General features: G+C 31.7%; 2 protein-coding genes and 1 non-coding gene across 3 annotated transcripts; 2 read left to right on the top strand and 1 right to left on the bottom strand.

The window, feature by feature from the left end:
- The first annotated feature begins 434 nt into the window (after window positions 1-434).
- LOC129900465 (glucomannan 4-beta-mannosyltransferase 2-like) lies at window positions 435-4,740 on the top strand. The gene is made up of 9 exons (XM_055975447.1): window positions 435-1,013; window positions 1,101-1,199; window positions 1,304-1,556; window positions 2,560-2,670; window positions 2,929-3,065; window positions 3,165-3,278; window positions 3,479-3,678; window positions 3,772-3,969; window positions 4,083-4,740. Exons 1-9 carry the CDS (start codon window positions 684-686, stop codon window positions 4,240-4,242), a joined length of 1,602 nt encoding a protein of 533 aa, XP_055831422.1. The 5' UTR covers window positions 435-683; the 3' UTR covers window positions 4,243-4,740.
- A 5,129-nt stretch (window positions 4,741-9,869) lies between these two features.
- TRNAG-UCC (transfer RNA glycine (anticodon UCC)) lies at window positions 9,870-9,941 on the top strand. Its single transcript has one exon. It is a non-coding gene; the product is annotated as a tRNA-Gly (tRNA).
- Window positions 9,942-12,229: 2,288 nt separating this feature from the next.
- On the bottom strand, window positions 12,230-13,458 carry LOC129901632 (uncharacterized protein At4g22758-like). Its single transcript, XM_055976878.1, has 2 exons — window positions 12,869-13,458; window positions 12,230-12,636 (listed from the first exon to the last, which is right to left on the bottom strand). Exons 1-2 carry the CDS (start codon window positions 13,263-13,265, stop codon window positions 12,446-12,448), a joined length of 588 nt encoding a protein of 195 aa, XP_055832853.1. The 5' UTR covers window positions 13,266-13,458; the 3' UTR covers window positions 12,230-12,445.
- Between the last annotated feature and the right edge of the window lie 1,268 nt (window positions 13,459-14,726).

Genomic DNA, 14,726 nt, shown 5'->3' with positions numbered 1-14,726 from the left:
AAAGGAAAGAGGATTGTTCAAGTCTAGAATACGGAGGCCAAGATTCTCATCCTGGTCCAGATCATTCTCATCAATAGTTTTACGTAACACTTTAAAATTATACTCTTTCTGTTTCAATTTATATGAGATTCTTTTTCTTTTCAATTCGTCCTTAAAATAATTATCTTATTTTATTTGATAAATATTTAATGACACCATCCACGTTTCATCTTTATTGGATCATACTTAATATTTTATGGTGAAGAAAAATCAATTAAAAGTAAAAACTAAAATAACTTTAATAAGGAAAATTTAATAAACATGACAAAGTATTGTCTTATCTTTTAAGTTTCGTGTCTGATAAAAAAATGTCACATAAATTGATAAGAGAAAATAATTGTAACACACAAGATCACAATCCAATTGTTAAAAAAAGAGAAAGAAGGGGGAGAGGGTAAAAACTGGAAAAAAGTAAGTGTACTGTAGAAGAGTCTAAAATAAGCTGAAAATTGACTATAAAAATTGCCCCTTCTCCTACTCTCAGTTACTCACTCAACACATTACACATACATATTCTCTCTCTATTCTGCACAATGCCGCAATCCTTTTCTCTCTTAACATAGAAAAAAAATATAAAGAGGAGTATTGCTTTTTGGCTGAAACAGAGATCTATTTTGTTCTGTTTTCAGCTAAAGAAAGATAAAATGGCAGAGGTTTCTACAAATGCTCTGTTTCCAGAGAAATTTCAGGGGACAGCAGCAGATATAGCAGGGCAAATTGGGTTAATGTGGGAATTAATTAAAGCTCCATTAATTGTTCCATTATTGAGAGCTGCTATGTACATTTGTTTAGCTATGGAACTTATGCTTTTCATTGAAAGGCTTTATATGGGTATAGTCATTGTTCTTGTTAAACTCTTCATGAAAAAACCAGATAAAAGATATAATTGGGAACCAATGCGAGATGATTTGGAGATCGGGAATGAGGGTTTTCCTATGGTTCTTGTTCAAATCCCCATGTTCAATGAAAAAGAGGTCTAAAATTTCTCTTGTTCTCTTTTATGTTTTTGAGTTTGTAGAAACAGAGCGTTTTAAAATTTGAGTTATGGTGTTTTGAGACAGGTTTACAAAATCTCCATTGGAGCTGCATGTAACCTTTCATGGCCATCTGATAGACTTGTGATTCAAGTTCTTGATGATTCTACTGATCCTCTCATTAAGGTATCTATCGATTAGTAGATATACACTCAATAAATGAGCATGGGCTCCCTTCCCTGTGTTATTTATGAATAAATAATTAATGAATGCATTTATTAATTTTGAAGGATTTGGTAGAGAAAGAATGCTTAAGGTGGGCAAGCAAAGGGATTAACATTAGGTACCAAATCAGAGAGAACAGAGGAGGCTACAAAGCTGGAGCTCTTAAAGAAGGATTAAAACGTGATTATGTAAAAGATTGCGAATATGTCGTCATTTTCGACGCTGATTTCCGGCCTGAACCGGATTTTCTCCGACGAGCTATCCCTTTTCTTATACATAACTCGGAAATTGCACTCGTTCAAGGTCGTTGGCGTTTTGGTAAGCTCAAATTGTAACTATGATTAAGCTAATCATTTACTCAATTAGCTGCATTAATTAATTACATTATGTTTCTAAACCAAAGTGTCGGTGCTCTTTACACCACACTGTTGATGTTACTAATTACTTTTACTGCACGTTTATGCCTATGCATATTCGTGTCCAATAGTGTGATTTTTTTATCTTAAATTTGTTTTTTGAAGTGAACATTAGGATTATTTAAAGATTGGTTAATTATTTTTGTGTCGGTCCACGAAGAATCTATCAGTCATGGGTGGTGGGACCAATAATCAAACATTGATTAATTTTTTTTTTTTCGATTCAACTCTAATTAATTTGGTTAAAGCTCAACTCTGAATGACTAATTAATAAGTGCAACAGTATGATTAGTATTGATTTTGTGTATCGTGTAATTGGTGTTATAATGTTATTTTAGCAGGCGGAGTTAATATTCTACGATAGCATGCAACAAAGAATCTATAGTTTAACCGAAGTGGAATGATTTGTTTATTTATTCAATATGATTAGTTTCATTCTTTAATGATTAATCCGAATTGAGATTTCCTAAACACAATAAATATTGGGCATTAAAAAAGATTTTCTGAAGACTTTGTCAGAGGTTTGTTTATTTGGAAATAAAAATATCAGTAGCGTCAGCAATATTTGCTAATGACGTTATTATCCTGTCCCTTTGTTGAGGAGACCGAGTCATAGACCCCGCAGATACCGGCGAGGAACTGCTATATATCCCGGGGTAGGTTTGTCATTTTAAACTAAGAGTGCATTCATGTGCTGCTTTTCTCGCCGATAGTTGTGTGATGTGTACATGTAAAATTTAATGAGACAGCATAAATTAAAATCGAAACTGAGAATGATATTTCCAGGCTGTCTGATGACGTGGAATATAAACTTTCATTTCATCTAAGTGACTACAATATTTTACAGGTGATCAAAAAGAAATTATGCTAATTAACTGAGCTAATCCTTTGTTTATTTATTACAGTGAATGCAAATGAGTGCTTATTAACGAGAATGCAAGAGATGTCATTAGATTACCATTTCACGGTGGAGCAAGAAGTGGGTTCATCTACTCATGCATTCTTTGGGTTCAATGGTAAGTGAAAAATTAGCACTATTGCCTGTCACGATTTGTCAAAATATTATTAATAAAAAAACATATAATACAGTATAGCATTAAAATTGGTTTCGATTTTTTTTTTTTTGGATACTATTGTAAAATGTAGGTATAAAATATTATTGTTATGGAGAAGTGTTATTGTGAAGCTCGTTCAATTTGATGAATTTGTCCTGCATTTGCTTATGGATTAAAAATGTACTCCTAACGTCCTAACAAGAAATCTTAATTTTAAAGGAACTGGAGGGGTATGGAGAATAGCAGCAATTAATGAAGCTGGTGGATGGAAAGACAGAACAACTGTAGAGGATATGGACCTTGCAGTTAGAGCTAGTCTTAAAGGCTGGAAGTTTCTTTATCTTGGTGATCTCCAGGTGTTTGATAAAATTCCTCATAGAACCACTCTGCTTTTTTTTTGGCCTTATTTTACTTGATGATTTATCTAGTTACTAAACTGAATTTTGTAACTCTAGGTGAAAAGTGAACTTCCCAGTACATTCAAAGCCTTTCGTTTTCAGCAGCATCGATGGTCGTGTGGCCCCGCCAATTTGTTCAGGAAAATGGTGATGGAGATTGTTAGGAACAAGGTATGCAGTGTAGAAATGTTGTTGAGTCCCACATCAGGTGGGATGAGGTTAATTAGTCTCGTTATATGAATTTGGGCAATCTTTCCTTTAAGATTTACTTATGTTGGCCTCCATATTCAATTGTCCACACTCTAGATGTCCAGAAAATCAATGAAGTTGTTTGAATAAAGATTCTGAATTGTTTTGTTTCGTGTTTGCAGAGAGTGAATATTTGGAAGAAGTTTTACGTGATCTACAGCTTCTTCTTCGTCCGAAAGATCATAGCTCACATGGTCACATTTTTCTTCTTCTGCGTTGTTCTTCCATTGAGCCTTTTAGTTCCTGAAGTTGAAATCCCTACATGGGGTGCCATCTACATCCCCTGCATTATCACCATTTTGAATTCTGTTGGAACTCCAAGGTCTATATAATATGCCTAACAAATTCTCTTTTTTACTTCTCAGCAGAGATTTTTTCTTCCTAGGTTTTCTAATTTGATTATGGAATTTGACAGGTCAATTCATCTACTCTTCTACTGGATTCTCTTTGAGAATGTGATGGCTTTCCAACGAACCAAGGCTACATTTATTGGCTTGCTAGAAGCAAAAAGAGCTAACGAATGGGTTGTCACGGAGAAATTAGGTGATGTTCTCAAGAACAAAGAAAAAACAAAACAAACCAAGAAACCCCGGGGATCTCTATTTGGAGACAGGTGAGAAAACTCTCTTGAATGAAGCTTTATTATCATGTTCTTGATATCATTGAACCATTAGAATATTGGATCAGTTTGTTAACCATACATTATCGGTTGGTCTAATTGTACAGGATTCTTCCACAAGAATTGGGATTTGCAATTTTCCTTTTCTTTTGTGGATGCTATGATGTCCTATATGGGAAAAGACAGTACTTCCTTTATATCTTCCTCCAAGTCATTACTTTTACAATTGCTGGATTTGGCTACATTGGCACCATAGTCCCCTCGTAATAGCAGAAACTTCAAAAAAAAACAAAAAAACGTCTGGCATTGACTCGTATACAGAAAAATATATGCTTTGAGTGCTTTTGTGCAACCATTTGCGGAGGATGCCAAACTCAGAACTGCAGAGTATTTTCTTAGAGACACAATGCTGATGAAAAGCAAAGAGATGTCTGTGTTAGCTCAGAACACAGAAGCAGCAGATAAAACAGATGAATTAGCGAATAGATAGATTGTATTTTTCTTCTGTTGAAGCTCTTTAGTTGTGTGACATTGTAATTCTTTAGCTTGCAAGTCATTTTTGTTTCTGTTCTTCTTGTTCCCTTTGTCTTTGGCTTACAAGAAGGGACAAAAGCTCAGGATATCGCGAAAAGGACCAAACTTGTAATCAAGTTTTTGTCATTCTAGTTTCAATTCTTTTCTTTTGACGATCATTGTATCATGAAGAATCCACATATACACATATAAAGGGAGCTAGTATTTTATAAATTATGTCAGCTTCATAAATTTATTGTTGTCTCTACCTGAAAGTTTTTTTCTGGTAGAAATAGAACATCTTCAGTTCTATCAAGAACTAAACACAGTTCTGTTTCACCAAAAAACACATTCTAGTCGTGGTTGTTTTGAGGCAAATCTAGGCAATTTCGTATAGTTCAAGAGCAAATTGAACCCTTTCTCTTGTTATAAAGGTCCACATGTTGGAAAAAAGCCTTTGCCGTTGGCTAATAAGGGCACAGCTAGCTCATTGATTTAGTAGCGGCAAGGGAAAATTTGACCCCAACTATTAACATGGGCAAATTTAGACCATTTCGCAAAGTTCTGAGGTAAATTTATAACTTTCCCCCTTAAATTTTTTATTTCTTAGTATATTTTACCATAGAAATTATAATTAAGAGTATTTTTTACAATTCCCTTTTATTTATATTTTTTGTTTTAATGTGAAAAGAAAATTCCTTATAGTTGTCTATCTTGACTCTTATTTATCTTTCACAAGAACATAGCTAGCTAATATATATGCACTTAACACAAGGCATTATGCCCCTTCTTTATTCAGCAGATTCCTGATATTATAAATTGATTGATGTGCTTTGCTTCTATAACAAGAGAGTACTGTCATCAGCACATGAGTAAAATCTTAACTTTTGCTAATTGCTTTAATGAATAAAGAATCAAAAGTTGTTACTTTAATGTAAGATTGTCCTACCACATAATAGTAAAAAAGAAAAAAAGATTTTGGTATGACAACAGTTGAATCATCAGTTGATTTGAGATTTTGGAAACCTCTATAAGCAAACTCAATGTGTCATATATAGGCTGCTAATTTATTAGTGTAATTATTTCATTCTTTCGGCAGACACTTAAATGTAATTTTTTGCTAATGGGTTCACAGTGAAGTTTCATTGTCTTTACTCTTTAGCATCATTTTCCTAGTACTAGAATTATTTCTATTATATATAATCAGCAGCCATATATTTGTATTAACCTATAAATTAAAGTCTTTCATTAATTAAGCTTCATCCTCAAGAAAATCACCTTCACTAAACACAATTTATTGGGCATGCATGGAAATGCATAATTAGATTAAAGTTGGAAAAAACGACAAAGATTGTCTCAAAAGCGATTCACTTTTTGATCATGATAGTGGGACTTTTTGGTATTTTTGTATTTTCCATATGTTTGTAAAATTTTAATTAAAACTTTGGACTTAAAATAAATTTTATTTTTTATTGTTGCCGTTGATAAGGTAACTCACAATCGCTATTTTTTTTAGGTGCACACAGTTTATTCCACTTTTGTGTAATAACTCGCATCACAATAAAAAGGTAAATCGCATTAAACAAGTCTTGTGCGATGTGCTCGACCGAAAATTATGCGTCCGGTTTTGAATTAGTAATTCTCAATTGGAGATTATCTGCTCAATCAACTCAGCCATTCATACAAATAAATAATCATTTTAAATTGCCACATAAGCGGGTAAATTTCGTTCTCGATCTCAGGTGCATGTCCACTTAAATAAAGTTACAGAATGTAAAATGTTGCCTACATGAATTTAGTTTTTCTTAACTTAATCGTCGCTTTCCAAGTTCTAATCAAATCCTTGATGATGGAGACAAATATTTAGTACTAATATTCATCCAAATCCTAGGACCCTCAAATTACTGCATGTCTTGTGGTAATTTGAGACAAATACAAGGTACTTCATCTTTTTTATATATCAGCATTATCACGTTTGAAGCAAAACATATTGGGCCATCACAAAGATTTCAGGTTCAAGGTCTGATAATAAAATAAATTTTGATAGAGAGAGTTTCCCCTTTTAATGTTTGTTATGTGGTGCGAGTTTGATGAAAAAAAATTCTGAATTTGAATTTTATAAGTTTGAGTTTAGAATTCTATCAAAGTTTATTAAATACATATTCGTATCGATTCAGTAAATTTTTTGATATATCTACAAGCTCTTACCCATTAAACCTGTCCTTAGAATTTGAATCATTAAACTTCAAAGCTAATATTGAATATCGAAAGAAAACTTAAAAGATTGGGGCATGATAAGTACTCCACGTCTTATTTTGCTTTTGCTTGTAACGATGAGAAAAATGGGGGAATGAAACAAAAACTACAGTACTATTTTATTTTATTTTATTTTTAAGAATTAAGAAAGGAGGATTTATCTTTGTCGGTAGGATAATGTAGACCTCGATTAGATTAGTTTTTTTTTTGGTCTCACTAGTCACTCTGAGTAATAATACTTTTTCCCTTCATTAAATTTATTCGTTCATTATACTAGTTTTATACTATTTTTTTAAAAGAAAAATTCACAAATAGCTATTATAAATATTTTAATTATGTTCGAAAATTATAATTTATTTAATCACGCTCTATAATTATATATAGTTTCATTTGTTATGGGTATTTTTGTTTGTATAATTCGTTGTCAATATACAAACAGAGTAAGTATATATACAAATTCTGTATTTATACATTTAGAATTTTTCAGAACTTATACAAATCAAATGTATCAGCATAATAATTATATACAAGCTAAGGTAAATATATACAAGTTCTAGATTTACACAATTAATTAAGAAATGAATTATACAAATTTTAAATTTATACTATCGGGAGCCGAAATATATAAATTCTAGACGTGTGAGTTAGTAGCAAATGATAATTTAATAAAATCGCCGTAATATTAACTAATTAATTAATATGTGTTTACTTATCTGCATAATTTGTTTTTTGTTATGTTTCATTCTTAAGACCAGTAGTTTATACATAGTTTGAGCAATTACTAGAAATATCTGTAATTATTTAATTATAAACTTAATTATTATCATATATTATAAAAATTCTTAAATTTTAAAATTCTAAATTCTAAATTCGCCTAATGACCCGTGGGCGGCAACGCAAGCTTTGGCTAAGCCTAAAAGTCTTTGTTGGGTACAAGTAACATGCATGGCCACTCGTCTGACAAGGTCAGAAAAAGAAAATGTATTGAAGAGAACAATGACAAATCTTAGAAATCCCACATGGCTCAAGAGAGAATATATATACACGAAATTCACCTAAATAACCATTAAAAATTATTTGAACAGTAAAATTGAGTAGGTGTAATTTCACATATGATCATTCAGTTTTTTTAATTATTATTTCAAAAGTTATTAAACTATTTTTTTGTAAGACAGAGAAAAATCTTGCAATTTTCGATGACCTCCTTTTGTTCTTAACCAAACGCCCCCAAGTGCTTTAAGCTACGTACTCCATGTGTAAAAAGTTGAATTACTCCGCACATGCTGATCAGATTTTTTACCTATCCCTCTTAATTTATTGACGGAAAATATTACTCTACTTGTTCAATTTATTTATCTTTCTTTACTTTTTAGTTTATTTTTAAAAAAGGTTGCAAAATTTCTTTTTATTGAAAATTCTTCGATTCAAACTTTTCACATAATATATTTAAAATTATAAAACTTTTTGGTACATTATACATATTTTTAATTTAAAATCACAAGGCTCAAAATTATTATTATTTTTTTTTAAAAAAAAATCGTGTCAAATCAAAATAGAAAAATAAATTGTACAGCATGTTTAAGAAGAGAAAAAAAAAAGTAAAAAGGAAAAAGGAAATGAATAAATCTTAAAGAGTGATGGCCTTGGTAGAATGTCGGCAGGGACTTTTATTAGGATGCTCAGCTGGTAACTTGGAATTACTCATCACTAAAATTAGTCAATAATGTGGCATGCATTAATAAATGAGTTTCAGCTTTCTTTGCAGTGCTGACTTAGCTTATAATTTCTTTTCTTTTTTTGACACACCATCATGCTAAACTCTCCGTAATAAATCACATATAGTGAGTAATATATAATTAAAGCTAGTAACATGCATGTTATAACAAGTTAATTATAATTTATCGATAGTGTAAATCTGTGGTAGTGTATAGACATTAAATAAACTCTTCAAAAGTAAATCAATGGGAGCTCTAGGGAAAAAAATTATATAAAGAAAAAGTATTAATTCTAGTCACGTATTAGTCTATCCATACGTGTGATGCATCAACGCTGATTTCAGTCCCCCCTCCACACAAAATTTTACAAATATATAATCTTGTAATTAGGGCTGTTCAAAATCGAACCGAAATTGATAAATGGAATCAAAAAAAGTTATTGGTTTAGCAGTTTCTATAATGGTTTTAATTTTTTTATTATCGGGTTATTGGTTTTTAATGTTTTAAGATTTTTTCTTAATGAGTTGACAGACAATCCGATAGTAACTTAGTAATTTATATTTATTACTATTCGGTATATAAAGTCCTTCACTTAAGATTTAGTTTTCATACTTTTATTTCTTGCTATCTCAAACTCTTGGTTATTATTCAATATTTTACATTTGCTTTTGAGAAAAATACAATTTATCAATTCATGTGCAAAGTTCATTTTGTTTGTCACCTTTTTTCTAAGTGATTTTCAATGGTTTTTTATCAAATCATAATGGTTAAACCGATAACCGAACCGATAATGATCAATAACCAATAAATTGATAATCGATAAGCCAATATATTAATATTCCTATAACGGTTTGGCATGTGTATAAATCGATAATCGATAAACTTCAAAATCGAATCGAACCAACCGATATGCTTGTATCATGTGAACTAATACAAGTTTATAACAGTCCTGGGCCTAATTTGTGCATTCATAATATTGGGCTACACTTGTTTGGTAGTCTCTGGCCTTTGGGCTTAAGTTAAAACAGTAGTGAACCAAAATAATCCCTCTGCTCTTTTGGCATGGAATGATAAGACAGGAAATTATTATAATTAACACGATGTTATAGATTTTACTCAAAATGTGTAGAGGAAAGAAAACTAAGATAACCAAAAATCAGACTTAAAAGTTGCACGAATCTCTTCATTTTCACTGCGATACTAAGTTTTCATAATATACAACTTAAATGGTAACAAGATAAACCATAAAATACAAAGACAAGCACAAGGATTGATCTGTAAATACGAATGAATTTGTAAAAGTGTTTATTTTGGATTAATACTTCTATATAAGAGTTGAACAAGAGAAACACCATATCGAATAATAATATTAAATATTATATATAATTGTTGGTTTTAAAGACAACAACAGCGTTTGTAGTCCAACGGTTAGGATAATTGCCTTCCAAGCAATAGACCCGGGTTCGACTCCCGGCAGACGCATTATTTCTTTCCATTTTGTTTTCTTGCATGAACAATCGTCTTGCTATTGTATCCTCATGTTTATTATTTTTCTTTAATAAAATATTAAATTTATTGTATTGGAATGAATGAAATGGAAGCTCACGTATGATGTTTTATGTGACAAAAATGTGTCATTAAGACTTAATGGTAAATTTTATAAAATGGTGGTTGTTTGACGAGATACACATATTTTAACCCTATCTTTGCGGATAGAGATGTGAGGTTTGAACCCATGCGCACTTATGTGCAGAAGATCTTAAGTCTTCCCCCTTAACCCCTCGGGCAAACCACCTGAATGTTTAATTTAATTTTCTAATTAGTTTTAATCAAGAACACAACACTCACCATACAATATATTTTTATAAGTTATGTTCACTTTAGTTTCTAAAGAACTTATACTGTACAGGACATAAGTTTGATTTCTAAGGAGCAAAAGTAAAAAAGAAAACTAGTTCATTTGAAAGGGCCAAAATGTGCAACTTTATGTATAAGGAAACTTATGTGATACATTTTTTTACTAGAATTTATGGCGAAAAGGTCTTTACTTCCCTTGAAGAGTTGTTTACAATCGCAAGTTACAACATCAAATTTGTGTAAAGGTAAATAAATTTCTTCCATTGTATAATCACGTGGTATTCAAGTTAAAAGCTTATTATTTTCTTGTTTGGTTTGCTTGATATTTTGCTTGATAATTAAAGGTGTAGTCAATAATGTTTGAAATTCTAAATTTGACTATTATTATTTTATGCAATTATCTGATTTTAGGGATAATATGAAAAAAGAATAATAAACTCTCTTATTTGCTAAATTTGAACTAGTAAAATGAATCATGTATATTTGATATAGAGATCAAGTAAAATAAAATAACTAGAGTAATTAATATTGGATACATAATGAAAGATGACGATTTATCTATTCTTTGGCTTTTCTAAGGTATCCAAAACAAATCCATTAGTTGTATTCGCTGAGTCAACTACTATGTATGCAAAAATAATAATATGGGAAAGCGACTGGAGTTTAGTACACGACTTTTGGAACGTCTATAGCCTGACTAAATTCAATTTACACGGTAATTCCTCTATTTTATATTAACTAAATTTATAACATAATATACACATATTAAAAAATATATTTAAGAATAAAATTTAAATTATATTTTTCTCTATTATCCTTTTATTTAATTAATTTTATAAAAATAATTAAATATAAAATTATAAATACAAGTAGTCCTTTATTGGAATATAACTTTGTAATTAGTATAATTTAACTCTTAAAAAATTACAAAACTTCATTAATGGAAAGGGTAAATATAAAAAAAAAAAATATTTTTCTTGAACTTTGAACATTTTAACTATTTTAAATAAGAATAAAAAACTCTAGAATTTCAGTTAATATAAAACAGAGTGAGTATAACCTTAAAAAGGAAAACGTTTATCATTGCCTAACGGGCCTCATCCATACTTATCACCCAAATCCAAGAAATTTAATTTTTTCGTATCTAGGATTCAAATTCAAAACTTTCAAATAAGAAGAGATAATGCACAAATATCCCCTTTAATTATGGGCGATATTTCAACTACACACCTCAACTTCACTAAGATCATATTATTCTCCTACACTCATTTATTTTGTAATTTTGTGCACCTTATTTGCATACGTGACATAAGCACACGCATCTTAACTGCGTGGATTCACGGAGTGTGCCACATATGAAAAAAGGTGCACGAAATTACAAAATAAATGAGTTAAGAGGGGTAATAAGACCTTAGTAAAATTAAGGTGTGTAGTTAGAATTTCGGATATAGTTAAAGGGGTACTTATCCCTCTTCCCAAATAAGAATAAAGTTAGAAACACCTTTAGAGCCCGTTTGGATAGGCTTAAAAAAATAACTTTTATGTATGAAGTGCTTTTAGAACTTTGAAGTGATGAAAGTTATTTTTATAAATAAGCAGTTGAGTGTGTGGATAAAAGTGCTTATGATGTGAATTTTAGGGTTAAAAGAATAAAAAGGATAGTTTGAGAATTTAATTAACATATAAGGAATATAAAAGTAATTTCCATGGTCAAAGAAAAATGACTTTAAGCATTTAGAAAAAACAAGTTAGAAATCGTAACTTTTCATTTTTGACTGACTTTAACAACTTTATGACTTAAAGTCAACATTAGACAAACACGTCCAAAAGCTAAAAAGAGAACCAACTTAAAGCCAATCCAAACGGGCTCTTAATTTCTCCACATTTCTTAATAATGCGTATGTATATATATATATATATATTACATACTACTAGAAATATTTACAAAATAACTATCCATAATAAATACTAGAACCTAATTACTGCTACATATGGAATTCGTCTACAACAGTGATTAATGTACAGCACAACAATCTCGACCTTTATAAAATTACTGTGGCGAGATCGATCAACTTAGAAAACTGATAGGGTAAAAGAAAAAAGTTACCAAGTTGTGAAGCTGTAAATGTTCACAGCATGAAATCCATGAATTTAGGCCAAGGCAAATCTATACTGATCACATCCGTATGAGCTTGTTTTTTCCATCTAGAAGACGACGCCGTTAAATCACTGCACATTGAAGTTTCAGCGCATAACTTTTTCGGGCACAGAAAGAAGTTTCTTGTTCCCAACGCCATCAGCTTCTCTGCTCTGCCCAAACCTGGAGCCACCAATCAAATGAGTAATTAGCTTTAAGAATAATGCTGAAAGGTGATTAATATTTCGTGAAATTAGTCGCATTGGCTTTGGCTTGCACATCACGATCATAAAATAAAATAACAGTAGTAGTAATGGAGTTTAATCAATTTATTGTCCGATCAAATTGCAATAATTAGGACGTTCCAGATTCAACGCTGAATATTGAAGAAAAGTGTAATGGAACGGGCTCTTACTGGCTAAGCTAAACTGCGAGTAGTGAAGATTGTAATCGGAGAAATCTGTGGAGGAAAGTGCTGGACGTCTTCCTTCCTTCGAGTATTGCCGTACAGCGGCGACGATGAGATCATGAACGGTTGATTCCGGTGATATCAGCACCTGTACGGGGCCTAGACTCCGCTGAATCGTTACATTCAACAGCAACTTCGTTAACTTCGGCCTAACATGTAACTCCGGCGGAGAACCGGCGGCAGATCCCTTGACGGAGAACAAATCCGGAACTGTCCTAGGTCTTCGTGACATCTCTGAAGTTCTCCCTGAGATATATCCTTGAAACGACATGGATTTCTCCGACAACTTTCCCTTCCGATTCTTCTCGTCGATTACTCTCCGGTAACTTCTCGGAGACGCCATCACTGTGTAGAAATAACGGTTTGTTTATAGATGGAAAAGTAGAGAGGAGGAAGGAGCGGTTAGGTGGCATACAGTTTTCCGGTGAGGAGGCGGTAGTCATAACCAGAGTGGTAGAATCGTAATTAAGGAAGAAACAAAAGGCAAACTATAGAGCTCATGATTCAACGCGGAGAATGGATGAAGAAAATGTTGGCGGATGCATAGGGGTATTTATTTGGGTGGGTGGGTGTGTCAATCTTTAACCGAATAGGTCGGTCGCCAGAGTCAAGATTTTCTTTAGATAGAGAAAGGCGTACCGGGTAACTACCGGTTACCAGTTAATATTAACTGTAAACGTGACCGACGACTGTAATGTCTGTTCGTTGCGGCTTGAGAGACAACGTGACGGAGACGTCAAGAGGACTTCCACACATTTGGAGACACGATTACACTGGCAATAAGCCAATTAGCTCCTTAGTAAATTAAAAAATAAATTCACCAATAAGATTATTTCATATTAAGAAATGTCATCTATCTTATCACAATTATCATCTTTGAGAGATTAAAATAATAATCAGCGACAAAATGTTATCGTACTGAGCCAAGGCGTCATGTCCTTGGTTTATGATGGCCTTTTAATTGATTTTGAACATCTTGCTACATACTTCATATTTAATCATTTGCATAATATTAGGCATTATTTTATTATATTGCTGAATTGATATCTCATACAAAAGATGGAATAAAATAATCTCATGAAATATCCAATTCATAAATATTTTATATTAGACGACCGTCTTTTTTCATTTTATTTTACACGATTTTGGATGTATTCAGTATTCTTACTCATTCACTTCCTTTTCCCCCTCTAAGATGGAATTAGTTCGACCATTTTCTTATTTTCTGGCCTTAAAAACAGCAAGAAAGTCGCATGCTTCAGCTATACTCTCTATAAAAGGATATATATTACTTTATCTAAAATGTGTGTTCATGGACAAGTTCCATACTTTTCAAAACAGAATAATTAAACGAGAAAAAAAGACATGGGTGAAATTAAATAGTATTGTATTTAATAATAATCAATAAAAAATGAGGACACGATATGGGTGGTTAGTGGAGAACCATTGTTGATCTCCTTTGGTGGGGATGGAGTAAAACAATTAATGAGGACGCTGTTATTTATAATTCGAAAGGAATATCCATGTATAAAACGAAATGAAGAATTATTCAAAACAACTAATCTCTTTTTTAAAAAAATATAAATAAACCAGTACAAAAAAAAAATTCGCAATAAACTGTAAATATTACCATATACCAACAAATGAAGAGTACAAAACTAAGAGCATCTAGTGTCTCTGCCACCTTCTAGGAAGAGTGCAGGGGATAACCAGACTGTTTACCTTAAAATTGGAACAATTGAATCTATATGAGATCAAGAACACGCATCATGATCTAACTCCTTTTTAGGTTCGTTTACCAGTG

This window comes from Solanum dulcamara, chromosome 8, assembly GCF_947179165.1.
Source record: "Solanum dulcamara chromosome 8, daSolDulc1.2, whole genome shotgun sequence".
NCBI lineage: Eukaryota > Viridiplantae > Streptophyta > Magnoliopsida > Solanales > Solanaceae > Solanum > Solanum dulcamara.
The sequence above is the reverse complement of the archived record's forward strand: the minus strand, read 5'-3'. Positions and strand labels throughout refer to the sequence as shown.